Source organism: Ustilaginoidea virens, chromosome 6 (assembly GCF_000687475.1).
Source record: "Ustilaginoidea virens chromosome 6, complete sequence".
In the NCBI taxonomy this organism is placed as follows: Eukaryota; Fungi; Ascomycota; class Sordariomycetes; order Hypocreales; family Clavicipitaceae; genus Ustilaginoidea; species Ustilaginoidea virens.
In genome coordinates, this window is record NC_057321.1 from 2,477,923 (window position 1) to 2,503,979 (window position 26,057).

At 57.5% G+C, this 26,057-nt stretch overlaps 7 protein-coding genes across 7 annotated transcripts; 3 read left to right on the top strand and 4 right to left on the bottom strand.

Moving 5' to 3' along the window:
- Positions 1 to 1,077: 1,077 nt before the first annotated feature.
- UV8b_07585 (uncharacterized protein) lies at positions 1,078 to 2,893 on the bottom strand (the record flags this gene model as incomplete). Its single annotated transcript, XM_043145082.1, has 2 exons — positions 1,078 to 2,458; positions 2,520 to 2,893. 2 exons carry the CDS (start codon positions 2,891 to 2,893, stop codon positions 1,078 to 1,080), a joined length of 1,755 nt encoding a protein of 584 aa, XP_043001017.1.
- A 1,882-nt stretch (positions 2,894 to 4,775) lies between these two features.
- UV8b_07586 (uncharacterized protein) lies at positions 4,776 to 5,522 on the bottom strand (the record flags this gene model as incomplete). Its single annotated transcript, XM_043145083.1, has 2 exons — positions 4,776 to 5,088; positions 5,407 to 5,522. The coding sequence occupies 2 exons, from the start codon at positions 5,520 to 5,522 to the stop codon at positions 4,776 to 4,778; spliced, it is 429 nt and encodes a 142-aa protein (XP_043001018.1).
- A 3,631-nt stretch (positions 5,523 to 9,153) lies between these two features.
- UV8b_07587 (uncharacterized protein) lies at positions 9,154 to 9,444 on the bottom strand (the record flags this gene model as incomplete). Its single annotated transcript, XM_043145084.1, has 1 exon — positions 9,154 to 9,444. The coding sequence occupies one exon, from the start codon at positions 9,442 to 9,444 to the stop codon at positions 9,154 to 9,156; it is 291 nt and encodes a 96-aa protein (XP_043001019.1).
- A 1,889-nt stretch (positions 9,445 to 11,333) lies between these two features.
- UV8b_07588 (uncharacterized protein) lies at positions 11,334 to 11,765 on the top strand (the record flags this gene model as incomplete). Its single annotated transcript, XM_043145085.1, has 1 exon — positions 11,334 to 11,765. One exon carries the CDS (start codon positions 11,334 to 11,336, stop codon positions 11,763 to 11,765), a length of 432 nt encoding a protein of 143 aa, XP_043001020.1.
- A 772-nt stretch (positions 11,766 to 12,537) lies between these two features.
- On the bottom strand, positions 12,538 to 14,066 carry UV8b_07589 (uncharacterized protein; the record flags this gene model as incomplete). Its single annotated transcript, XM_043145086.1, has 4 exons — positions 12,538 to 12,600; positions 12,743 to 13,057; positions 13,159 to 13,614; positions 13,758 to 14,066. The coding sequence occupies 4 exons, from the start codon at positions 14,064 to 14,066 to the stop codon at positions 12,538 to 12,540; spliced, it is 1,143 nt and encodes a 380-aa protein (XP_043001021.1).
- A 737-nt stretch (positions 14,067 to 14,803) lies between these two features.
- Positions 14,804 to 17,234, top strand: UV8b_07590 (uncharacterized protein; the record flags this gene model as incomplete). Its single annotated transcript, XM_043145087.1, has 4 exons — positions 14,804 to 14,887; positions 15,143 to 15,338; positions 15,387 to 15,572; positions 15,664 to 17,234. The coding sequence occupies 4 exons, from the start codon at positions 14,804 to 14,806 to the stop codon at positions 17,232 to 17,234; spliced, it is 2,037 nt and encodes a 678-aa protein (XP_043001022.1).
- Positions 17,235 to 20,072: 2,838 nt separating this feature from the next.
- On the top strand, positions 20,073 to 20,990 carry UV8b_07591 (uncharacterized protein; the record flags this gene model as incomplete). The annotated part of the gene is made up of 1 exon (XM_043145088.1): positions 20,073 to 20,990. One exon carries the CDS (start codon positions 20,073 to 20,075, stop codon positions 20,988 to 20,990), a length of 918 nt encoding a protein of 305 aa, XP_043001023.1.
- Between the last annotated feature and the right edge of the window lie 5,067 nt (positions 20,991 to 26,057).

Below are 26,057 nucleotides of genomic sequence, written 5' to 3' on the forward strand. Positions count from 1 at the left end.
CCCCTGTTCTATTCACGTGTATCCAATGTGTCCAAGAGGGATAGTATATGCAGACAGACGTCTAGGGACTTGATAGAGAATAATAATCAAGAATTAGTATGCCCTCTTATCTTGGAGAATCACAACTAATGCCAGGGCGGCATACTACTTTATACAGATTGATATTACTGCCATCACACTGCACCATCGGCACACGCTCCCCAAGTCAGGCATCTCACGCATCTCACGCTATCACGCACGCTCGGCAGCCACCAAATCTCTCTTCTTTATTGTGGGTGGCAACCAACACTATAACCGTCATAACGCACGTCCTCATTATTCTCTACTCGCCATCCTTCAACTGGCTCCTGGCCAGTTGCGTCTTTTGCCGCAAAGTCCCGGCAGCCGCCGTCCCTTCCTTTCCAGGCAAAGAACCCCCCCCCCCCCCCCCCGACTCTCGCGGCGTTGCCAATCTTCAAAGCACCATGGCCAAAATCATGTATACTTGTGAGGATGCACATAATAAATATAACGAGGCGTCGTTTTTGGACCCCAAACAAGCCAAAACAAGGAGCCGTCCGTCCACTTCTGCCAGTTGGATCACTGTCCAGCAAAAGCACACAAAATAGGCACAGAATTGCCGGATTCTGCATCTGATCTCTATCAAGAGGCAACACACACAAAGACCGTCCATGTCGCGGCACGAATAGCCCGCTTCGCCACGGGGAATATAAAAGCCGCATGTTGTTTTTTTTGTTTTGTGCAACGTTGTAATCGGTTCCCACCTCGCGTGTTTTTTTTTCTTTTTTTTTTCTTTTTGCACTTGCCATACCTGCGGAAACGAATCGAATTGTACAAGTCAAGTCTGATGACCAGGGAGAAGAGAAAAACACGCAAAGCCGAGAGGCATCGTGATCAGTGTTCCGGGCGCATAAAGTCGTAATAAGACAAGAAGAAAGGGGGATCAAGAAAGAAAAGAGGGGGGACGGAGGCGGGGGAGAGAAGAGTATATTTATGTGGTGGTGGTGGTGGCGGCGGCGGCGGCGGCGGCGACGGCGGCGGCGCTGTCGAGAGAAAAAGTTGGCGCCAATCAAAAACTCAAACGATAGGAGCAGCCCTTCGCTTCTCGATGCTGGTTAGCACCAGCCTTGGGGCCTTGCGTTGCGAGTCGGCAAGCTCCTGGGCCTTTGCAGTCCGGATAGCCCCATTTTTGAAGGCATTGGCAAACGAACTGCTTTCAACCTCCCCGGCAGACGTGCAACCAGTGCTGTCGACGCTGCAGCGTGCCTTTTGTCGCGAACTCGGCCGGTCGGAGCCAATGGCCCCCCAGCTGCCGCTAGCCGACGTCCTCGAGCTGCTACACTCTTCTTCCCCCACCAGGCTTCCCGAGCCGCTCCGACCAGAGTCCGAGTCATTGTCCGTCACGGGCGACCCAGACTCCTCGGCCGTCTCGGAAACAGGGCTCATGCTCCCGGTAGAGCTGCACGTTCCCTTGCGGCGTTCCAAGCCGGCCCGGACGAGGTTGTACACGGCAGAGCGACGTGTGCGAGCGGCAAAGTTCTTGCTGCCCTCGTGTCTGGCGGTGGGCTTGGACTTGAGCTCGTCTAGCGAGGGGGGCCCGCGTGGCTGTCGAACCGGGTGCTCACCAGCACGAGCCTGGCCGGGACCGTAACCCCCCGTCAGGGGCGTGAGAGGGAAAGAAGCAGCCGTCTTGGCCGCCGACGACTTGGGAGCCTCGCCGACGGCGCTGGCAGCAGCCAGAGCGGCATTCACGGGAGCCAGGGACGAGGCCTTCTTGTGGCCGCGACGAAAGGCGTTGGCGGATGGGGGAGGCAGAGGCGTCACTTCCGAAGGCGATTCGTGGCGCTTGGGAGGGGACGTCTGGAACGACGTCTGGGAGCTCTCTGGAGGCGGCGACACCTGCACTCTGGGAGTTCCTTGCTGGGCCTGCTGATTCTTTTGCTGAGCCTCCTGCTGCTGCTGCTGCTGCTGCTGCTGCTGCTTCTGCTTCTGCTGCTTCTGCTTCTGCTTCTGCTGGAAAACCTGCTGCTGCTGTTGTTGTTGCTGCTGCTGCTGGAATCCGTTGATGTAGGTGGGCGACAGGGGCTGCTCAGCGTAGTGAGAGTTGACCTGAGCAGCATTGGCCGACGACGTGTCGACGTAGTATTGGCCAGTCACCGGGCTGTAGTAAATCTGCTGCCCTTGATTCATGGCGGCCTGCATCCCAACCTGTTGCTGCATGTTTCGCAGTTGCTGCTGTTGCTCGTACAAGGCCATTTGCTGCTGGGTGAGCTGAGAGTTGCTCATGTTGAGCTGCTGAAACTGCTGCGCGGCGGCCTGGACACTCCTGAGCTGCTGCTGAAGTCTCTGCTGCTGCTGGGCGAGGTACATGTTGGTAGCCACGAGTTGGGCGTAAAGACTGGGGTCCATGTGCTCCTGGGCTTGATCGTCCATGGCAAGCTCGGGGGGGGGCGAGAACCTGGTCAACCGTGTACTGCGCGTTATTCATCATGTTCGCATAACTCTGTTGAGCCCCGTACTGGGGAAAAGCAGTCTTTGGGGCGGCGCTGTAAGCATTGTCTTGCCCATAACCATAGAGGTTGGCGACCATGCCGTGTTGTGCGTATTGCTGGGGGGTGGCATTGACGGTAGGCGACAGAGGTCCGGGGCCAAAGGTGGCAGCCGCGGCCGACTTGGGAGCTGTTCGAAGACCGGCGAGGAGGTGAGATCGACTGGTCCGAGGCGTCGGTGCACTGCCGTCTCTGCTGACGTTGTTTTGCTTCGCGGCATCAAAGGACAGAGGCTTGATAGTCTGGCCGCCTCGACGGGAAGCGAGACCACTCGTAGGCATGGACAGCCCATGGGCCGGAGTGAAGGAATTTGAAGACATTTGAGCTAGACCGCCTGCGTCCATTGCTCGCAGATATGACGACAAAATCTACTTGACGCGTCAAAAAAAAAAATCTGGTGGGTGTCCACTGTGCGGCAGTGTATCTAGCTTTCGATGATAAAAGGCCGTTCGGGGTGAAGGAACGCAATGACCAATGGCAGATAAACGAAGAAATTAGTAATGAAGAAGACGTGCGTTCAAAAACAGGCTCCAGAGGAGGTGTGTCCGAGACGGAGTCGGAAAGGCGACTTCTCCAGAATGTGAAGCAGACAGTGACCAGTTTCGAAATCGTCGCCAAGTGAAGGCGTAATAATGGTCAGAGAGAGAAGGCAACGATACTATAGAGCAATCGAGGAATAGCGGGAAACACGAGTGCCACCAGCGGTTGAGCGTCGAACAAGCTTCTTTTCCTAAGTCGTCTTGTTCTGTCGCTGTTCTTTGCTGTCTGAGAGGGAGCGAGTAATCACGTGCCGAGAAAAAGTATTAATTGGAAACGGGTACCGAGTCCGAGGACTAGAACTTGAAAAAAAAAAAAGGGAGGGGGGGCCAGGATTAAGAAGGAAAGAAATCGAAAAGGTGGTACTTTGATGTGTTCGTATGGTCCTTTCTAGGGCAGTTGCACCGTTTCTTGGCCACAGGAACCAAGCGAGAAGCAAACAAGGGATGACTCTGCTCGGCGGCTATCGTGCAACAACCAGTCGAGGGTGACTAATGAGTAAACTCCCGGGTTGCTTGTAATGACTCGATATTCCGAAGAAAAGGTCAAGCTGCAGAGATCGAATATGAGTTGCAATGTATCGGTCGATGGTCAGGATGAAAAATGTATGGCTGAAAAGTATCGCGAAGCGGCAGGATGGCAGACGGAATAACAAGGCTTTGAGGCTCTTTTTCAAAGGTAGAATTACAAAGAGGTAATGCAAATGCCGAAGAGACGAAGACGATGTACCTGATGCAATAACGCTGGATGGCAAGGACGCAAGGAGGAGGAGCGTGCAGACTTTCCCGCTTTCGAGATGTAAGGTGCGTAGGCGCTTTGAGACGGACGTAATGTCGACGAGCAAGAGCGGTCGGAACTGAGTGCAGACAAATAATGGCAGCAGGCGGGTTGAGACGGACCAAAGGGTATCGTATCCGGGAACCGAAATGGATGTGGTGCTGCGGGTGCAGCCTTCCAAACTGAAACTGAAGAAAAGCGAGAAAAAAAAAAGGAAAGAATAGAAAGGTGATGATTGTGCACTGCAATGGAACCCGACTTTACTTTGCAATCAGAGAAAAAAAAAAAAAAAAAAAAAAAAAAAAAAAACCGGCACCTCTTTCTCCAATAGTCCACTTGTCCCTTGTCAAGAAGTTTTTTTGCCGAAAAATCGGGCTTTGACCTTGAATTCGAGTGTCGCTTTTGCGTTTCTTGGGCGATGATCGCGGCTGTTGGTGCAGTAGTGGTGATGCGGGTTTTGTGGACCTATCAAGGCGACGAGGGAAAAAAACTAACAGTGGCGAACGAGGTCGAAAACGGGGTCGAAGGAAGACGATGCGCGGGGGAGAAAAAAAGAAAGAAAAAAAAAAACAGAAGGCGCAGGAGGAGATTCGGATACAGGGAGAGGGCGTAAAAAACAGAGGGGAAACGAGGGGAGGAGGTGAGGGTTCGAGGTTGAGGTTGGAGGTGGATGAAGGAGAGAGGGAGGAAGGGAGGAGCAAAGTAGAAAGGGGAGCCGGAAAAAGGATGGAAAGCGGTTGACGATGGGGGGGGGGGGTGCTCGAGGCGACTCTTGGCTGACTTGGGGTGCTCAAGGCTGAGATGGGAGCCACCAGACAACAGGTGCAACTTGTGGCTGTCAAAAATTGGCCTGGGCCGGGCTAGGAGGGGGTGGGGGTCTGGTGACTTTGGGCCGGGGGGGGGGGAGGGCTTTCACCAGTCGCCGAATGAGGCCGAACGAGGCCCCTGAGCTGCACTTGTTGCAAGCTGGCTGGGTGCCAGCAGCCTTGCCTTGCCGAGGATTCCAGGTTCCAGTGTGCTGGCGGGAGTCCGGGACGGCCTGGCGGGCGCCTCTGATCTCATCATGGCAGTTGGCACCAGTGGGGCGCCGGGTGGTGTCTGGTCCTGGGGCGACATCGCAGGCCCAGCAGAGAGGCCCAGCAGCGACCCAGGCGGCAGACAACCACAGCCGCCGAGCAGTGCAGTGCACGTAGTGACCAGACGCCTTGGCTTGGCCGTCCAAACGCTGAAGCCACCCGCGCGTTGCGGTCAATTGGCCAGATCACTCACCAACCTTGCCAGGGGCTGCCGAAGGGGCACATGCAGTCGCGCACGCAAGGACACCCAAGCGCTGTGGCCCAGGGCCCAGGCCATTTGATGCTCTCTCGCCATGTCCATGTACCCCGGGCTCGCGGCGTTGTTGGCCTTCCCACCCATCGTCTGGGGAGCAGATGGGGGGGGGGGGGGGGTGGTCAGCACGCCTGGATTTCTGCGCCGTGACGGCGGGAGCCGGCGGGTACATGTATGTATCTGTATCTCGCAGTGGGCCCATCTCAACCCCAACCAGTGTCCGCCGGCTTCGGGCGCTCCAACCAGACATTGACTTTCTCCATCGACTTCCCTTCGCTCTGAGTGGTGGACCGACTCCAGAGTACCGGTGCATGCGGGCGTCACTGGCATGTTGCCCAGAAAAAGCTGGGGGGGGGGGGCTCGAGGCTCGGTACCCCGCTGGCTGGCCGGCTTGCTCCCTTTTTTTTTTTTTTTATTTCCCACGCACCGCACCAGACTGACATCTTGGAAAAAGCCGCTTGACTCATCCGTCAAAGCGCCACTGCTCAGCGTCAAACTTTCAGAGGCCGCTGCAGGGGCCGCCAGCCACTTGTTCTCGGGGCATTCTGGCGGCGGGACCAGGCGAATCAGGGAGCCTTTTGCGCACAACTTGGCGAGGGTCTCCCCTCCCGGTCTATTGCGGGCGCCCAAGTACCGTGCCGCGCCCAATCAACGGGTCTCAGTCACCGCTGGGGGAGGGGGCGGGGGGGGGGAGGCGCCAGTTCCCGCCAATCAGGCGCCGGCGAAGGAATGCGGCGCGCAGGCGGGGGGTTGGGAGAAATGGCCCGCTTGATAGGCTAGGCCCGGGCCCGCGACCTGATTGGCTCGATGGTGCGTTCTCTCCTCATCACCGCAGTGGCTTCTGAAGATGGTCTGCTCTCCAGAGCCCAGCGCCCGAGCTGCTGCTGCTGCTGCTGCTGCTGCTTTTGCTTTGTTGTTGCTGTTGTTGTTGTTGTTGTTGTTGTTGTTGTTGATGCAGTCTGACCTTGCTTGGCGGCAATGGAGGCAGCATGCATTCAGCCTCCAAGTACTCCCGTACCCAGCCACCGTGTCTCGTCGATGTGCTCCGTACGAGTGAGTGGTCGAGTCTGCAATGTGGCAATTCGTCCGTCGAGTTAACCGTTAACCGTACGGGGTACTGGCATAGGCACGGTTTCATGGAATCCCGCCAACTGCCGGTGGAGCACAGTGTTTCGAGGTTGTCTTTTCCCTGCACGGTCGTCAGCCCGGCGCGGGCGGGGGAGCCGGCGCGGGATTACGGTTCAGGATAAAGTAAAATAGAGCAAGGCGTCTCGTCTCGGCTCGGACGCGCCGTGCCTGCGGCCATTGCAAGCACGGCGGCTCCTGTGGCGGCCGCCGGCGTGAGGTCCTGGCACTGGGTTGCCAAGAATAGCACCAGCTGGACGCTGCTGCCCGATTTTCTTTTTGCTGTGCTGGCTGGCCAACCGACTCCACCGACGACGACTGCCCGCGCAAAGACGAACAAAAAAAAAAAAAAAAAAACACACACACACACACAATTGCATTCGACAGCGCGCACCATGGCTGCCATGGGCTTCTCGCTCGGGGGTCTCGCGCAGGTCGTCCGTCTGGGTGTCGGTATATATTTGTTTGCCTTTGACCGTTAAGACGTTGGGTGGCCAGGGTACTCCAATTGCCGGTCGACGGGCGGGTTCCCTGCCAACATCTTCCATCGTATTCCTCCCCCCCCCCCCCCCCCCCTTGCGACCCACTCTCCCCTGTTTCGGCCATGCTCGAAGCAGCTAGACGGCTGGGGGCAGCTACTCCCTGCCGTCACCGCTGCCCAAGTACCTGCCCTTAGTGGCCGAGCCCAGCGTTACAAGTAATGACTCGCCCGCCCTTGCCCGAAACAGACGGGGATAATGACAAATGACATTCATGTCCCCCCGTCTGGGCAACCCAGATTGCAAGGCCGGTGGCTGCCTGCTTGTTCCTTTTTCATCATTCCTCCCAAGTTCCCAACTGAAACGGGCGAGTATCCCCCTCGGCCTAATGCACATCATTCTCCATGGGCCGTGATACCAGCATCGTAACGTACGATTGACTCGCTCGCGGACAAACCATCTTCCGAGCTTAGATGGCCGGCTAGCCGTGCTGCTCAAACTTGCCCATGCAGGCGTCAAAGGGAACGGACCGCGTGTCAAGGCACACAGTGCCTTTGTTAGATACCTACCTCAGGTACCTAAATAACCAAACACTCCGTAGTATGTTGAATAAGAGGTAGGTACCCAGGGTCAGTACCTACCTAGGTAGGTACCTACCTGATACCTACCCTAGGTAAGTAAGGTAGGTACCTATGTAGGTACCTTATGTATGTAGTCGACTGGACAGGGGCACAGCCTTGGCTGGCACTGTTGGCAGCTCACCAGTTTGTCCAACACGTTAGCCCGCATCATTGTGTTGTGATTGTGTACAATTATTCGAGAAAACGTCCATCCAGCAGGATGGGATCCCCCCCCCCTTTTTTTTTCTCTCTTTTCTTTTTCGAATGCGCAACACTATCGGCGCAACATCGCGGGCGCAACACCAGGAGCCTGGTCTCCCTCCGACGGCAGTTCCAAACGATGCTCAGCACCAAACGCACACGTACAGACAATTCTCGATGCCACCCAAAGGGTCTTCAGCTCCGTCCTCAAGCGACACGCCTCTTGCTGCTGCTGCTCCCATCACGCGTCTCTGTCCGCCCGCAGTGTCCGTCAACAAGGACTTATGAGATTCCCGCAGCGCTGCTTCTGCCGAGGAGGCGAGCGTCTGCTTCGATGGCCTGCACAAGCTCCTGGCGCGGGGTTGAATGTTGGACATGTCTGACAGCAAAGCCGGACGGGAGCCGAATTCCGTAAACGCGGATTGTGACGAAAACGCAGACGGAGTTGGGAAAAGCAGGGCGGGCGGCCAGGCAATATGCAATCGTATCCTGCGTCAAGTCCCCAGAGTCGGCTTCTTTAGACGCAATCGGGTTTTGCAAGAGGTCCAGTCACAAGCCAGTCTGTGGCTGCGCATCCCTATGCTCCCCGAGCATTGGACGGGATTCCGGAGCAGAAATCTCGCACGCCACTCGGAGCTCCATCATCGTTAGGATCATCGCGGCCACGAGCTCTGGACATTTCCGCCGTGTGCTCGCTACCTGACGAGTAACGATCCTCGATGAATAATTTCAAGCTCTCGCTCGTACTGGTTTTTCATCCATGATTTTCGAGCCATTTCCGTCTCGACGTTCACGAGGATTCCCGTCCCTTCTTCTGCAAGTCAGCAAGTGTGGAAAGTTACCTGTCACGAAAGTTGCAGCTACCCCAGAAAGATGACGGTGCAGATTCTTCCTCCCCCGGGGAATGGTTTTTGCCGACATGCCAGCAATGAGCCCATCAAGCAGGGCAGCAGGGCATCTCCACTCCAGAATCGGCTGCAAAGCCCAACCTCTCCAACGCAGACAAAGGAAGGGCACTTGAATTCCCTCCAAATGCTCGACCAAAACGGCCCCAAGGGTTCAGTCCCTGTGAGGTTTAGGTGCAGGCCTTGGAGAACGCGTGCTTTAAACTTATCCCGCTGGCGATAAGAATACAGCCATCTTCTCCGAGACGTTGTTGGCAATTTGGACCACCGTCACGGCTGATTCCTCAATGTGAGCGGGGATGTCTGCCAGAGCAAGTTTCGAAAGACGAGCAGCAGCTATTGATTCGACCCTCTTCAAGAGAACCCCTGTCGGTTTCTGGGTGCAGGATTCTCCTGGAAGAGGCGAGGAGAAAGACAGGGGCATGCGGCGTGCAGAGTCCCTTGGACATTTATTGTTCCAAAACGCCCTTTTGGCTGCGGACTGGCCCGGGCTGTGAAATATCCTCACTCTGGCGCGTTGGGACAAGCCGGACCTGCAGCCATTAGCAATGAAAGCGGACTTTTGCCTGCGGGTTACAAGCGTCGTCGAGCAGGAAAACGAGAAGAAACTATGGCCGTCTGATCAGATCGTTCATCTCCATATGGAGAGAGCCGAACAAAGCTGTTGCATTTGCCGAGCATGAGATTTGGTTGACAGTTCAAGAATTCCATGAATGCGAGGAATAAAAAGAGAAGGCGGTGAGGTTCTGCTGCGTACAACGCTGCCGCACCACCACTTCAGCCCAGCGCAACACCAGCGCAACACCAGCGCAATCCGGATCAAGGTCATCGACAGGGCCGTCATCGCCATCGGCAGTGGCAAACGTTTCCAAGATGCAGCTTTAGGCTCAGAGGGCATCGATCCGCCGGCATTGCCTGCCATGCACGTCCTGGCCACGAGACTTCCCGACCCAGACTTCAAGTCGAAAGCCAGAAATGCCAGGACAGGCTCAGATTGAGCGACTCTCGGATGACCTGCTTGCCAAGGATGAGATTTATGCTAGCCTTGCCATGTTGGCCAGGTCTGGCCAAGACGCAAGTCTGCCGAATGAAAGAGGCGTGAGGCTTCGTTCTCGACACTGCCAGTGGACCAAAGCTCGAGGTACCGGACAAGACGATCCAAACGAAGCCGCACTCTCTTTCAAGCCTCGCGAAGGAAGCACCGGACCGCGATGATGGCACGATGCAGCCCAGAAGGGTTCTTATCGACGACGTGTGGGTTTGGGGAAAGACCAAATGCGTCTTGTGTGGTCGCCGATGACTTTCCCACTCGTAAAGCTGAAGCGAGACCTGAGGCCGGGTCATTTGGGTACGAACGACGGTGGAATCTGGCAAGACTGGGTGAGGGCTACATAACAACACCTGGGTGCAGCTTCAAACATGTGTCGAGCCAGGTCCTTGTCCGGTATCGACGCCTGGACAAGAGAGACGTTTGGTAGCCTGTTTACTTCGATGGCCTGGATCACACATGACGGGCCCCACGCACCGATGGCGCCATTCAAGGCTTTCCCAGGCGCTCGTTGAATCAGAACAAGGTCGTCATTACATCCGGACCGGGGGCAGCCATTGCTTGAAGCTGCAACCACTGGGATCTAACTGAAAAAAAAGGACTGTAAACACCTTGTCGAAACGGCCGGCCCCGACTTTAGCGACCCGCAAGAGCCAACATGGACAGAACAAAGGCGGCGATGCGGTGGAAGCGGCTGATTCGCAGTCTTGTGCGTAACCCTCGCTCAGCTGTAGTTGATTCCCCGCGCAGGCCACGGCAACAGGACAGGCCGACGTGGCGTGCGCTCGCCCGAGCCGACGAAAGCTGAAACCGCCAGTTGGCGTTGCTGCTCGCATTGCTCGCAGGGCAAGTCCGCCTCAACGGGGTGTTTGAGGTGTTTGAGTCGTTGCTGGGGTGCCGCAACGTGTTGCCAGGGATCAATCAAGCAAGGGATGCAAGGGATGCAAGGCCCACATGACATGACATGCGTGTCGCAGCGTTCCACGTTGTCACTCCCTCGGCGAGCCGCCAAGCCGGGTCATGATGGTGGCGGAGGTCATCTGAGAAGAAACTTTTCGCAATGGCGCTTCCTAGCTTCCCAGGGGAGACGCAGGCCTCACAACCGCAACCCATCATCCCTCGACCTGTCGCCGCCACTCCCCCACCGCACATGGCGCACGCCACGGCTCAAACTCGCCTAGCCATTCACCCCAAGACCGATTCAATGGGGTAATGAAAACTGCGGACGGAGCACCCAGAGGCCCACACCTTCGGCGTTGTTTCCCCCGCATTGGCATGGAAGGGGGGACGCCCCCCCCCGGTGACGAGCGTCGCCCGTTCAAGTGCCTGCGTCCGTGGTGGAGCCATGGCGACCTGGAAGCGTAGGAGACCATATGTACAAACTTGCAATTTTTTTATTCCTCCGTCACACAGGGTCTGCTGACCCCTTGGCATGGCTTGGACCCGTTTTGCCGGGGGTTAGGTTAGCCACGGCTTATACATTGCACAAGGGCACTTATAAGTCGTGGGACACCACCATCAACAGACGGCGTTGCCAAGTGCTGCATTCTGCATTCTGCATTCCTCCGGCGCCGATAGAAAGCCCGGGAGCGACAAGAGCCACACGGCGTCGTCTGGCATTTCTCTCCATCATCCGTCGACCTGCCATTTGCTGTCCCGCGCATCCTCATCCCCTCGTTGCGCCTCGACCTCCACCACAACGCTCGCTCGAACAAAACAACGACCCTGCGAAAAGCCAGTCGAGAAACGCAACCGCCTCCAACATGTCCAAGTATCTCCTCACCGAGCCCTCGCCCTCCACAACCTCGTACGTCCGCTGCGGCCGCGGCGGCGCCGGCAACACCTTCCGCGCCTCGTCCTCCGAAGCCCGCACCACCGCCGTCTCCCCCACTGCGAAAAAGACGCCCTCCTCCGGCCGCTTCTTCAGCGGCATCGGCGGCGCCGGCAACGCCCACCCGGCCGCCGAGCTCCCCTCCGCAGCGGCGTCCCTCGACGACGCCCTTCGCCACGCCGCCAAACGGGACAACGCCCCCGTCGGCTACTGCGGCCGAGGGGGTGCCGGCAACATCTACCGCCGCAAGGACAGCGACGCCGCCTCGGCCTCGACCGCCTCCAGCGCGGCCAGCGTCAAGAGCAGCATGAGCTCGACGGCCAACCTGTGGAAGCGCGTCAGCGGCTCCTTCGGACGAGACTGACGTCGTCTTGTCTGGGGCGGGGGAAAAGGAGGAACGGGTCATGTCTATAAGACTTTTCAAAAGTGCTCTACGTGGTTATTTCTGCCGTTTTGTTGTCCTGGTTTGCGAGTCGATTTTCTAGGCCGGCGTTTTTGTAAGGGGGGGGACCTCAGAGCGAGCATCAGCAGCTCGCGTGTTTGCATCTGGTGAACTACCATTATACCCCTTCCCCGCTGCCGCAGCGGGCGTGTATCATAAGTTTTCATGTCGAATATTTAGCATTGGAGAATCATGCCGATGATGCAGAGGTGAAAATTTAAAAGTTTTCGTTGCGCAATTTGCGGCAAGTCCGTCGAGACGTGAGCGATTGGCGGCTCCTTGGCCCGCTGTTTTGGCCTCAATCGACGGTATACCGAGAGGCTAGCTGCTGTGAACGAAAAAAAAAATCATATTGCACAAATGGCACCGCGGCTGCGTTGGTACGATAGGTAATACCTCTGACATGTTGCCGACAGCACCAGGGTATCTAAACAACTCTCGCCTTGCTCCTTCATCAACCTTGATTCCTCCGTCGCTCTTGTCACCCCGCATTGCCACTCGATTCCACCTGCTCTCGGCACAGGTCCTCGGCAACAGCCAGTATGACCACGTAAAACCTCTTTCTCTCTCGCTTCAAGGGGGGGGGTGGAGGCCTTACTGTGACAAAGGAAAAGAAGAAAAAAAGTCACTGGGCTGGTGGCAGCTCTTCGGCGCTGTATTGCTCGGTCGACGGGTCACCCTGGAGCATCATCACTCAAGTGAATTTGGTGTGGATAATGTCCGGGTTCTCGTGCCAGTCGTCGATGCTTACCCACATCTGCATCGCGTTAGCTTCATTTGACGTGCCCATGCCAAAGGGGGAGGGAAGGGGGGGGGGGGGGTAAGATCCCCTTTGACTTGATTTTCCTCATCAAAATGGGTTTTGGTGGTGCATCGCCACGGAAAGAGCCTAGACGTACCTTGCGGAATGTGCTCAATCCGGCGAGAATGCTTCCCCCAATCCACGTCGAGTATTTCCGCTCGGGGGGCGCAAAGATTTTTATTCTCATGTCCTTGACCGCAAGCTTCTGCAGCTCGGTCAGTATTCTCTCGCCGAAGCCCTTGGTCAGGGTGCTGCCGCCAGAGAGGACAATGTTGCTGTACAACGACTTGCGCAGGTCCAGGTCCGTCCTGTTGATGGCGTCGACCACGATTTGGTGGACGCCGGGATACTCGAGGCCGATGATTTCGGGGTCGAACAGGACCTCTGGAGCTCGGAAGCGCTCGGGGCCAATCTGAAAGGGGGGGGTCAGGGTTACGTCGGGACGCACGTTTCGCAGGGGAAGCTTGATGAGAGGCGCGGACGGGATGCCAAACACGACGACGCAAAGCTCACCTTGAGCTTGTGGCCGTCCGGTAGGACGTATTCGGCAAACTTGCTCTCGTTTGGCTTGATGCCGATCCAGTCCCTCTCCTCTTTTCTCGGGTCGTGCGCAACATAGGACACGCTCTCCTTGATCAGCCGCACCACCTCCTTTTCGGCGCTTGTGTGGAACACGTAGCCGCTCTTCCGCAGCAGGGTCTGCAGGTACTCGGTCACGTCGCGACCAGCCACGTCGATTCGCCGGATGCTGCTGGGCATGGCGAACCCCTCGTAGACGGGGACAGCGTGCGAGACCCCGTCGCCCGAGTCCAGGACGATGCCGGTTGTGCGGCCGCTGGCGTATAATGACAGGACAGCTTGGATGGACGTGTGCAGGGCGGGGACGTTGAAAGTCTCGAAAAGTATTTGGGCCGCGGTGTCGCGGTTGCTCCGGGGGTTTAGAGGCGGTTCCGTCAGCAGAACAGGATGCTTGCACGTCCGACGGCCGTTAGCAAAGGCATCCCCGCGGTTGGGTTGGGTTGGGTCGCGTCAACCCTCACCCCCCGCCAGATGGTGCATCCAGGGGTAGCATGAGCAGATGGGTGGGCAGATGGGGAGGCGGGAATCCGAACCTCTTCGCTCAACGTCTTGAGCCCCTCGCCGTAAACGTACTCCCATATCCTCTCCATGTCATCCCAGTCTGTGACAATGCCGTGCTCCAGGGGGTAGCGAATCTTCAGAAGCCCCCTCAGTTCCGTGGCGGCTTTTTGCCCGATGAATACGTCGCCTTCCAGGGCGCCAGCCAAAACTCTGAGGTGCTTCGGCCGTCCAACCCAGGAGGGGAAGAAGCACTTGGGAAGGTCGTCGCCGGCGAACCCGGCACGGATGGTGCCCGATCCATTGTCCAGGACAATGGGCGCGTTGTGAAGTATCTCCGTCATGGTTTCGAGCTTTGCCGTTGGGTTGTCGGGTTTTCGCCTGGACTGGGCTTCCGCGGCGCCCCTGACCGGTTTCAACCGTGGTCTCGCGACAAATCCAGGATGCTGGCAATCTATTGCATGGGGAACGACGGGGAAGCGCAGAACGATTAACCACCGAATCAAGAGCTCATTGGCGTCGTGGTCAGCTGGCGTCGTTGGCAAGAGCGGGCTTGCTGCTGCGTGTGGTTATCGTCATCAATGTCAACAACAAGGCCCAACCCCGACGACACGACGGGCCTGGGCAAAGCTCACGGAAGCAACCAGCACCTTGCGCCACTGTGGCTCGGCTGCTCGAAATTCGACGCCACATACATGCATCACGTGCGGCCATGGCTTCAAGGGAGGGCCCAAGCAGGGCAGGAAGCACTTTAGTGGTTCGCGTGGATTCGCGTCTTCTCCGTCGCGAACCGCGTCGTCGACGAGCCAACCAGACGCAATTCAAAGAACGGAGACAACGCTGCAAACTCACCACCCTTGCAATAATCTCGTCTATGCTATTTCGAGTCGCCGGTGCAACATCCCCACCGCGCAGCAGTCTTTTCTCCCGTCGAGCTGGCTCTACCCTTGGCGACAAAGTCACTGGCCCTTTTTCGCTCTAGTCACGGAGCTTCCCCTCATCGCCTCGCCTCGCCTCATCTCCCGACCGTTGCCTATGGACATCTAGAACGCTTGGTGCTGGACTCGGAATTACCGCCATCATGGTCAAGGGCGCTGCTGCTGCTGCTGCTGCCGCCGGGGGGCGTCCTACGGGGCCCGGTGTCTACAGTGCCACGTACAGTGGTGTAAGAATCCAATCCGTCCCTGTTGCTGCGCTTTGCTTTCTCTTGGAACATTCATACTATACGAATATCGTGATGTGCTTCTGGCTCTGGTCTGATGGCTGCAAATGTGGTCAGCCTGGCCTGATATTCCCAACTCCCGGCATGCGCTCCTGGCCTTGATGCCGCAATCACAGACCACAACAACAAGGAGCCATGATTCACCCCATCTCCGCAACGTTCAACGTCTTTCCTTTCTTCTGACCGTTTCCATGACAGATTCCCGTGTACGAGTTTCAATTCGGCACGGACCTCAAGGAACACGTTATGCGACGAAGACACGATGACTGGATCAATGCAACACATATTCTGAAAGCTGCGGGGTTCGATAAACCCGCCCGTACCAGAATTCTAGAGCGAGATGTTCAGAAAGACATACACGAAAAGATCCAAGGAGGATACGGCAAATATCAGGGTGCGTGTCTCGCGCGGTTTGACCTTGCAACGTCCTGACCCAAGATAGGTACCTGGATACCACTCGGTTCTGGAGAAGCACTCGCGCAACGCCACAGCGTCTACGACAGATTACAACCCATCTTTGAATTTGTTGCCGGCAACGAAAGTCCTCCACCAGCACCTCGACACACAACGAAGCCAAAGACTTCAAAGGCCAAGCCCCCGCCTCCTCCCCCTCCGAAATGGGGCGCCAGTAGGTCTACGATTCAATGCAGAACAAAGCTCCTTCGCACATGCACCATACTAATGCAGACGGGTGTGTGTGTGTGTGTGTGTGTGTGTAGGTGCTGTCATGGCACGTCATGACGAGATGGACAACGGCGAAGCGATGATGGGCGAAGACGATACTCCTGACAATCTTACGGTAGCTTCTGCCTCGTACATGGCGGACGACGACCATTTTGACACGTCGTACATGTCAACAACAGGCCACAGGAAACGAAAAAGGGAGGAACACGTGCAAGACCTCACCGAGCAGCAACACGCGGTCTATGGCGACGAGTTACTGGATTACTTTCTGCTTTCTAGAAACGAGCAGCCCGCCATCAAGCCCGATCCGCCGCCCAACTTCCAGCCAGACTGGCTCATCGATGCCGAAAACCACACCGCGCTTCACTGGGCCTCTGCCATGGGCGACGTGGACGTCATCAAGCAACTGAAGCGCTTCCACGCCAACATATCGGTCAAGAATATCCGTGGAGAAACACCATTTATGCGATCGGTCAACTTCACAAACTGCTACGAGAAGCAGTCGTTCCCCGCCGTGCTCAAGGAGCTCTTCGACACGGTGGACGCCAGGGATAACTCTGGTTGCACAGTCATCCACCACGCGGCGGTGATGAAGAACGGGAGAGTATTTAGCCCGTCGTGCTCACGATACTACCTGGACCTCATACTCAACCGGCTGCAAGCCAACGTGGACCCTTGCACGTTCCAGCAGATGATCGACGTGCAGGACAACGAGGGAAACACGGCCTTGCACCTGGCAGCGCAGAGAAACGCCCGCAAGTGCATCAGGGCGCTGCTCGGCCGCAACGCTTCGACCGACATTGCCAACCACGAAGGCATAAGGGCGGAGGACCTGATTATGGAGCTCAACGCTGCGAAGAAGGAGCGCAACCCCCAGCGCTCGTCGTCACCGTTTGCGCCAGACTCGCAACGGCATGCCTCGTTTCGGGACGCCTTTGCGGAGAAGAAGAAGAAGCCGACGGCTTTCCTCTCCACGGCCGCGACGACGGTGCAGTCTCGGATCTCGCCCTTGATAATGGAAAAGTTCCAGGACCTGGCCAAGAGCTACGACGAAGAGTGGCAGGAAAAGGACGTGGCAGAGGCCGAGGCGCGAAGGATCCTAGCAAACACGCAAGCGGAACTCAGCGCAGCCCGCCAACAAATAGCCGAGCTCGAGGCGCAGCTGGAATCCGACGAGGTGGCGAGCAAGATTCTGAGCGAGGCCAACCTGGCCAAGCACCAGGTCTTGTCGCTCATCACGCACCAGAACAGGCTGCATATCCACCAGGCCGTGGACAATGAGCTGAGCCGCCACAACGGCGACACGAGCCAAGACGGCACATACGAGGAGAGATTGGCTCTTGCCCGGCAGCTCGGCCAGATGCTAGCGGAGCAGAGACAAGCCGAGGCGGACTACGTTGATGCCCTGAGCATGGTCGGCGTCGGGGACAAGATTGAAAAGTATAGGAAGCTGCTGAAACGATGCCTGGACGCAAAGGACGGCGAGAGCCTGGACACGAACCTGGACAATCTCATTGAGATGATGGAGGAAGAGAAGGACGCAAGCGGCGTGGAGGGCGCAGCACCATCAGCAGCGGAACCCATGGACTATGCTGTGGGCGCTTGATTGGACGGAGGAAGGGGGGGGGGGGGGGGGGGGGGCGAAAGCATTGGTTGGACAAATACATGTTTGCATCGCCTGGGATTGTCGCCTGGGTAATGTTGATTGGCGGCGGCGGCAGCGGCGGAAAGGCGAGCGGCGTTTTTTTATTTTTTTATTTTTTGTTTTTCTGTTGGTTCGGCAATGGTTGGGCGTAGCTGTTTTGACGTTGACTTTGGGTAGGGTGCGTGGGAACAGAATCAACCTTGTCACGAGGCATGTTTACCAGACGGCCTGGGCGGATGACGTGGTTTCTATGCTTTATGCTTTCATGCTTTTCTTTTGCTTCTTGCGTCTTGTTTCGCCGTCGGTGATGTCGTGAAGCACAGCGCTCTTCTGCACAATGGCCAGGATGAACGGCTGCACTGCAAGTCGAGTCAAGCGGCCGGCAGATGAAGGCGGTGAGCCGTCTGGCTACGCCGAAGCGCCGGTTCGGAGCAGCCGGAAGGCCTGGCCGCGGGTGCAGGCGCGGGTGCAGAGAGGCATGTTCATGTCAACTTGCTTCCGACGCCTTCTCGCGCCGCAGCCCTAGGGCTGGGCAACGACGAGAACAGCTATGGAGCGTGACGCATCGACACGAGAAGGAGGAAGAGGGCTGCCCCTCGCCACGCACGCACTTGCTCTGGCCATCCCATCTCGGACCGGCGGCGATCTCGGACATGGGGGCCGGCATATCTACGCGTGTGGCTGCAGGGCAGGGCAGGGCAGGGCAGGGCATGGGATTCGCTTCCGCTTGCGACGCTGGGCGTTGCAGGGGCTGTCGAGCGTGGGCGTGGGCTGGCATCTGCCACCCGTGATCGTGATGGGGAGAGCGCCACGCCACGCCACGCCACGCCACGCCACGCCACGCCACGCCACGATCCGGTTTCGAACCGCTGCTCAGCTGGGTCGAGGACGGGGCTAGACCGGGCCGGGGGATGATGCGCGCGGCATGCACGGTAGGGCGGGATTTCTAGAAACATGGGCAAGTCGACTCTGGGATCGGCGGCTCAGCTGGGCAAGGTTTCTGGTTCTTTGTGTTTTCGTGTCTTTGTGGACCGACCGACACAAAGGCGTCGTGAGGTTTGCCCAAGATTTGCTTTGGCGGAGGAGGAGCACGTGAGCACGTGAGCTGCCGCAGCCAAGGCCACGCCGCGGGTTACCCGATTGGATTTGGCGGGCGGCCAATTGTGCTGAACCGGGTCAATTATGAGGGACGGACGGCTACTTGTGCTGCAAATCTGGGAGATGGGGCGCAGCGGGAGACGACGGCAAGGCAAGCCTTTGGCCGTGCGGTGGCCACACAGACCTGCTGCTGCTGCATGTCGGGGCTGCATCATCACGGCATCGAGGTTGTTGTTGTTGTGCATGCGTTATGCATTGCGTCTGGTCGCATTGTGCAGTGCGTGCCAGCGCAGGCGATCGGATCTCTTCAGGTCAAACAAACGCGGCGGCGTTGTGCGGCGGCGTTGTGCAGCGGCGGAAGCCCCACCAGCTCGGGCCTCGGTCGACATGCCGCCGCGTTCGTTGCGCTGGCCTGGCCCAGCCCAGCTGAAAAGGGCTGGCCTGGCGCGTTTTACCAGACACCTGGCTTGCATCCCAGCCGTGCTGCCCTGCCCACTGCTTACCTTGGGTACCTAGGTACGTACCTACCTAGGTACCTGTTGCATTAGGTACGGAGCCCTGCCTGCTGCCTGCTGCCTGCTGCCCGCTGCACAAACACGTCTCGGCAGGGCCCTGTCGGGATCCCGGCCGGCAAATCAATGGGCTCGACATGGCATGGCATGGCATGGCATGGCATGGCATGGCATGACGGGGGTCGCGCGGCCTTGGGCCGTCTGCCTCTTGTCGGCTTTGTTAGGGGGAGTCATTGAAGTGGACAGAGACTGCCTGGGCGGGGCAGGGCAGGGCAGACAGCATGAAGCTTGAGTCTGGTCTGTCTGGTCTGTCTGGTTGTGGTCTGGTTGTTCAGCTGGCGTCAACTGCTGCTGAGACACCTGGGCCCGCGGGGCCGGTGCCGGTTGGGCAGCAGCCTGGCAGCAGCCTGGCCGCAGCGAACGGCTCACTATGTGCACCTGTTGGCCCGATGTCCTTCGGGGCCCTTGCCAGGGCGGCTTCCGGGACATGCATCGCGACGTCTGGTTGGGCTGGCTCGGGGCGCTTTCCTCCCATGGCCAGCTGACAATTCCCAAGCTCCCATTTGCCTTTTTTTTTTTTTTTTTTTTTTTTTCTTTTATCGCTCCGTACGCAGGGACGTCTGTCTGGTGGACGTCTGTCTGGCAACGCACCTCGGTCGCCGCCGACCCACACTTGGGCTGGGACGACGAAGAGAGCTGGGGCTGGTTGCAACCAACCTCGCACCGACGAGTCAGTCAGTTCAAGTCATGGGGACATAAAAGGGCACTCGGGCCCCTGGGGCGGCACGCGTCGGAATCGGCCGTGGAATCGTGCTTATGAACAAGCCGGCAGTCAAGAAAGGATCTTTGCCGACGACGCTTTGCATTGACCTGCCGGGTCAGTCGCCAGTCGCCAGTCGCCAGTCGCCCATCCAGACGCTGCCGCCCGCTGCTGCCCGCTGTCGCCCCGGGCGTTACTCGGTACTCGGTTACGACATAGGTGCTCAGCCATCCATCACACGTCGTGGCTCGAGTCAGTCGAGTCAATCTGCCATCGACTTGCAGCAACCCCCAGCCCCTATCCCCGCTCCGTAGGGCAGACCCGTCAACCACCCCCCCCCCCCCCTCCCACCCTGTCCCCTGCCAACCCGACCTGCACCTGGCCTGCACCTGGCCTGCACCTGGCACCTGGCACCTGGCACCTCCAGACATGCCGGCCGCTCGCAACCACCTGCCCGGCGGCGCCCTCCTCATGCCCGACTACTTGAAACCCCAACTCCCCACCGTCTGGCACGCCATCCAGAGCTTTCTCGCCCTCTTTGCCGTCCTCGTCATCCTTCGCTTCCTCCTGCAGACCCTCTGTGCCCTGCCGAGACCGACACGCCCGCCAAGCAGGCTGCCTTGTCGTCACCCCGCCCCACGCTCGCGCCGCCCAGCCCTGCCGCCATCGGCCCCTGCACTCGGCGGCATGAAAATGGACAAGGAGGACGCGCTGCGCCGCGCCGCCCAAGGCGACCAGCCCGACCGCCGGACGGTTGACGACTCCGGCCCCCAGCGCGGGCGTCTTGCCGCCGCCCAGCCCTTCCTGCCGCCCGCGCCGCCGCTGACGCCGCCTGAGCTCAGCGCCGCCGTGTTCCCCTTTGCCCCAGACCACCAGCCGCCGCACGCCATGGACGGCTTCATTCGCCAGCCCAACCCAGACTACAACTACAACTACAACCCCTGCAACACAGCCGCCGCGTCCTCCCCAGCTACGCCGCCGCGACGCCTCTCCTACCACAGGGTGCTGGGCATCTCCCCCTTGGCCGGCGGCAGCAGAGCGGCCGACGCCGACTTTGCGCCCAGCTCGTACCCGCCCAGCAGCCCGTTGTTGCCGCCGCCGCCGCCGCCGCCGCCGCCGCCCCCGGCAGCACCCGCCGATGACCAGGCCCGGCGACGCGTCGACGTCAAGGGGGAAATCATCTCGGCGCTGGACGGTCAAGGGGCGGGCTGGACGCGGCACACCCGCGTCTACGGGGGGGGCGTTTGCCTGGCCTGCGCTGCGTCGGGCGCCGAGCACGGGGGCTTCTACGGTGCCACGGTGACGCCTGAGGAGATGCGTCACGGGGCAGTCTCTGTGCAATCGTAGGACCTGCCACGCAACGACTTGCCCGTGCTCGTTTTCCGCGTTTTCCGCGTTTTCCGCGTTTTTTGCATTTTTTTTTTTTTCATTTTCTCCTTTTTTTTTTAAAAAAAAAAAATTTCTTTTTCTCCGCTGCGAAAAAAATGATGTAACGATGCTGACGCTTCTTATTTTCAATGCACTTTGGCATCTTCTCTGGCATCTTCTCCCCGGGGTTCAAGCTTCATGTGGGTCTGGGTACGCTGCAATGCGGCTGCTTGTGCGCTGTGGACGTGGACGCATGAGTCGGATACTGATACCACGGTCCACGGGTGCGGTTGGGTTCCTGTTGATGCGGAGGGATCGTCAAGATGCCTCTGCAGACACGGCTGACCACCCGCCCTCCCGACGGCCGCCAAGCACCAACACGCATCCCCGGCCAAGGGGCCTCGTGACCCGCCCGCCGTGCTTACCAGTCGCCGCCATGGCGAAAGAACGCCCGAGAGAACGCCCGCGAGCGTTATCTTCAGCCAAGGCGGACCAGCACGCCACGGCTCACGAGGACATCTTGATGCCCAGCATTAATCCGCGCATGTTGACCGTGCCCTCGCCACGCGCCCGGAGCCGAATCTGACTGCGCAGGGCTGAGAAGGGCACGGCCGACCCTAGTCCGCGCGAGGCGGCGAGAGATGGGTGCGTCTGACCGGTCATCGCCACGCAGGCTGCAAGATGCGCGGTACCAGGACCTTGTCGCCAAGCCAGAAGTGACACGGGTCTAAAACGGCGCGGGGGGAGCATGCGGGGGCCAGGACCGTCTCGTTGTGGATGCGGTTAACGGAGCTGTCTTCTCGGCTTCATTGGATGGGCTGGCAAGGAGGCAAGCGAGGGATCGAGTTGCTGGTGGAGCCTCGTTCCCAGCGCTTGCATGGCTTCAATGTTCAGCCCTGAAAGAATTCACTCGGCATGGGGTCCGGAAGGAGCATGTAAACAGGCAAGGAAGGATTGTCAAACCTGCAATGACGGCAAGCCCCAAATAGAACCATGTTTCCTGGCACACATTTTCCTATTAGGAGCTGCACACCGACTTTCTCTCCTTTTTGCTCCACACGTACTCATCATCACGACTTTTCCCCGCACAATGGCCTCACGGCTTGCTTTGCAGGCTACATCTGCAATACATCGTCATTATCAACAGCATTGTTAACGGGCTCATCAGGTACGCCCGTTAGCAGCGCATTAGCCGGCTGCATCTCCTTCCATAGCTTACTATAACCGATTCTTCTACACCACAGGAGCAGTACCTTGAGATCCGCGCAATCCCGGTCCTGGGCCAAGTTCCTTATCTTCGCAGCTAAATCCCGAGGTGGACTCTGAGCAGAAGGAAGATGGGTATAGTACAGGCCTCGATAGAAGCTCCATATTACCCCAAGGCGGCATTAATAAATCGCGATTTCGCTCACCATGTGCACAATTCAAAGGTTCGCAGCAGCGAAAAAGAAGGTCGCTTACGTATGTACCTGGTACTTGTGGAACGATATGTGCTTTCATTTAGGCTTAGCGTCGCCGTACTTGCGTGTTTACGTGCTCATTGGTCTAGTCCACTCCTCTAAGCCGGAAATGAGCTAGTATAAAAATAGTTCCCCTCCTTGCACTAAAATGCGGCGAACGCATAGAGTGCGGCTCTATTAGGCTGTATGCTGAGACATAAAGGGCCCGCTGCGGGCGGAAGGAGCCCCTTATTCTCCGTCGGCTTGCCAACGCCGCAGCTGATTGGTATGCGCTCCCCCGACGGATACCCGACCTGGCATTGCCAACGCCTTGGCTGCGATGTCGCCGATTCATGGCACGCCCTTCTCCAACCCCGTTGCACGCCATGGCCTCACCATCTCGTCTTCTGCCGAGGCTTTCCCTCGCAATGCTGCAGTTTGTGGCGAGGCAAACAGCGCTTGCCTGGAACCTCGCTCTCCAGCTCATCAGTCCCTTTGCGCCCTTGTTTGGCGACAGCATCGCCAAGTCGATACTAGTCGGTGATAATCCTGGTTGCCACCCCGAGGAAAGCCCCCCCAAAAAAAAAAAAAAAAAAAAGAAAAGAAAAGGCTGACTTGCGGCCACGCAGAGCTGCAGGGCCAGCAGAGCAGATCCTCAAGACCTGGGAAGTCTGACGAGGACTTGACTTGCTTCGACCCTTGATAGCTCTGCGTCGCCGAATAAGTTTGCTGCGTGAAAATAAGCAACCGCGTGCTTGGATGAGCGTTGGATGATGACCACCTCTTATTTGCTGCTTGTCGTGTGTATGGCCGGGTCGAGGGCCTTTCTTTGTAGAAGAGGCAGAAGTGATGAGCTGGTAGCGATGACAGTGGCGAATACCCTGCCAGGGTTTCTCGTCGCATGGCTGTGACGTGTACTAGATCCTGTCGCACTGGCCTAGCTTGCACCCTCCGCCACACCACGAACTCTTTGCACATGATGGCAGGTACCTTGGGTCTGGTAGATTTCAGAAAACAAACCAATGTGGAGGGAGGTGAGGTTGGGGAAGCATGGGAAATGTTTCCCTGTGTTGCAACCGGCAGCGGGGGTTGTACATATATATGTAACATGATTGACGATGCTTGCTGGTTGCAACGGTGCAACCCCCGCCCCAGAGGAATCCCTCAGCTGCTGGTGTCCTAACCAATCAGTGGCGTTGGATAGTTGCTCCTCTGGATTTAGCACCCATCAATCTCGCGACACGGACACAACGATGCAAAGCGACTTCATCGACGAATAATACAACCAATCGACAAATCTACTGAAACGATTTTCGCTGTATGCTTAGGAGGGAAAGCGGGATGCTGCTTCCCTTTAGGGCATATCCCTAGCTTTGTACCACACAGAGTCTGGTACATAAGCGAGGAGCGTGTAACAGTCCTTGATTAACTACGTAGGAAATTAGCGAGCAATGCCGCTATTTACAATGCTCCGATAGTATACAATTGTGTATATAAATAACAGGAAAATAAAAAATTAATAAAAAGGAATTATTAGGCCTTGGTAGGCCTTATAAGGCCTTATTAGTGCCTAATATATGAATCATGATAAAGGTATGAAAAGACTGTCTTATATAACTTTATTAGATATCTGCTTGGAATAAGAGACCCATGTGAGACCTGCGCTACGTAAGCAACCCTACCATACATCACAGCACTCTGCCTTCCCCGATCCTGCAACAGGGACATTGCTACCGGCTGCAGCTGTCCACTTTGCATGTTTAAAACGACAGGAGAAAAGCCATCCCGCGGATCGAAATGACAGCTGTGAAGAACGACCTACGTCCTCATCAAGCCCGCTGTAGGCCTCCTCGCCGCACGTGCCAGAGTATACAACACGGAACCGAGGCTTGAGATGTCATCAGCCTGGCCGGGAGCATGCCCTCCCTCCCACTCGCGTGACCGGTATCTCGGTCCCGGGGCACCACCCGACGCAGCATGTCCCGGAAACGAGCTCCCGGAAAATCGCAGATCCGCAGGTCCATGTTCCCCATCCAGGAGAAAGTCCCGAGGCGTGACGTCGCGGTGGATCACACCCACGCCGTGGGGGCTGCTCATCGCCTGGGCCGCCTGCAGAGCCCGTTTCGCGCGCGTGTCGGCATCGACCTCGCCATGGCTCCTCAAGAAGGGTCTCCAGATCTCCCCGTGGGGCGTGGTCCTCGAGAACCAATGTCCTGCATTTGCTGCCCCAGCCCATCAGCTTGGGGATAAACGGGCACGGGTCGATGTAACGGTACACCCATCGTACTCGTGCTCCATGTTCTGGCGGTCTCTCCGTTCCTCCTCGGGATCGTATGGGTTCGGGAGCTGGGGGTCTTGGCAATGTGGTCGGAGGGCAGTCGCTCCACCAGCGCCGTTGACCCACGGCGAACATATCCCCCCTTTGTGATGCAGCATGCGGTTCCCTCGGGGACGGGGTCGGGGATGTTGAAGGCTGACTCTGGCGCGTGCGGCCGAAGCGCCCCGCTCCCATTCACCAGGAGCAAGCACGTATTGCGTCGCTGGCCGAGATTCTAGAGCGTCATGAGCATCAGCGGAGCGGCGTGTATGTACTCTTTCCATCGAGTCCTTGAGACTGCGAGGACGATGGAGAGACGTCAGTCTATGATATTTAGGGGCCTGGGTGAGTGCTCGGGGCGATTGAAATCCACAACAGGCTTGACACTGGCACTGGCACTGGCACTGTTCTCGGGAGACTTTTGCTGCTCGGTGTGGGCGGCAAGGCGCGTAATGAACGACCAGGTGCCTTTGAAACCAGTGCACCAGTATGGCGAGGGGCCGGGAGCACGCGGAGCGAGCTTCGTGCTGCCCCCGCGCTGCTTCGTTCCGTGGTCAATCGTGGCAGCTGTATGCGAGAAACGGTTTGTTGCAAGGTGAACAAAGTGATGCCAGCCGGTTCAATCGATGTACACGTTTACTTGGTGAGATTCTACCCAGTCTTGTCGCGAATTCCTAACCGAGAAGATTTCTGTCGATCGTGTACCTAGATACATGAAGTAAACGACCGGTTTGATAGGCTTATTCCTGGAGCTGCCTAGCAGTTATTTACAGTAGAATTGTACTGCTGGCGACGTCGCTTCGTTTGACTCTCCTTTGATTCTTCCTAGTTAAACTTGACATGACCAGAAATATACTTGTGATTATTTATTTTACTTGTGTGTTTACACAATGACTACGCACTCCGTGGTTTCTCCTAATAGTAATAGTCTTTAGGATTGCCAATACTGCTTCTAGGCCTATAGCCAATCTCTGTTCAGACTACGGGTTATAGTACTGTAATAGCTGCACTTACTTCCTCCTCCCAAACGTGGTAATAGCGGTAGACCCTGAAACGGCAAGAGAACTAATTACTCGCGAAACTGTCGGCATCATATCAGCAGACCCGTGAAATATAGCAGCATGACCAGAAGTAGCATCGTTGACCTGTGATCAAAATTATGCAGCATCAGGATCTGGGACTTGCGACTCGCTCGGCCATTGCACATCAACGACTTGGATAGACTGTATAAAACACGTGGCCCGGCGAGTATCGAAACCTCATCCATCCATCGCCAGCTAACGAGCCCGC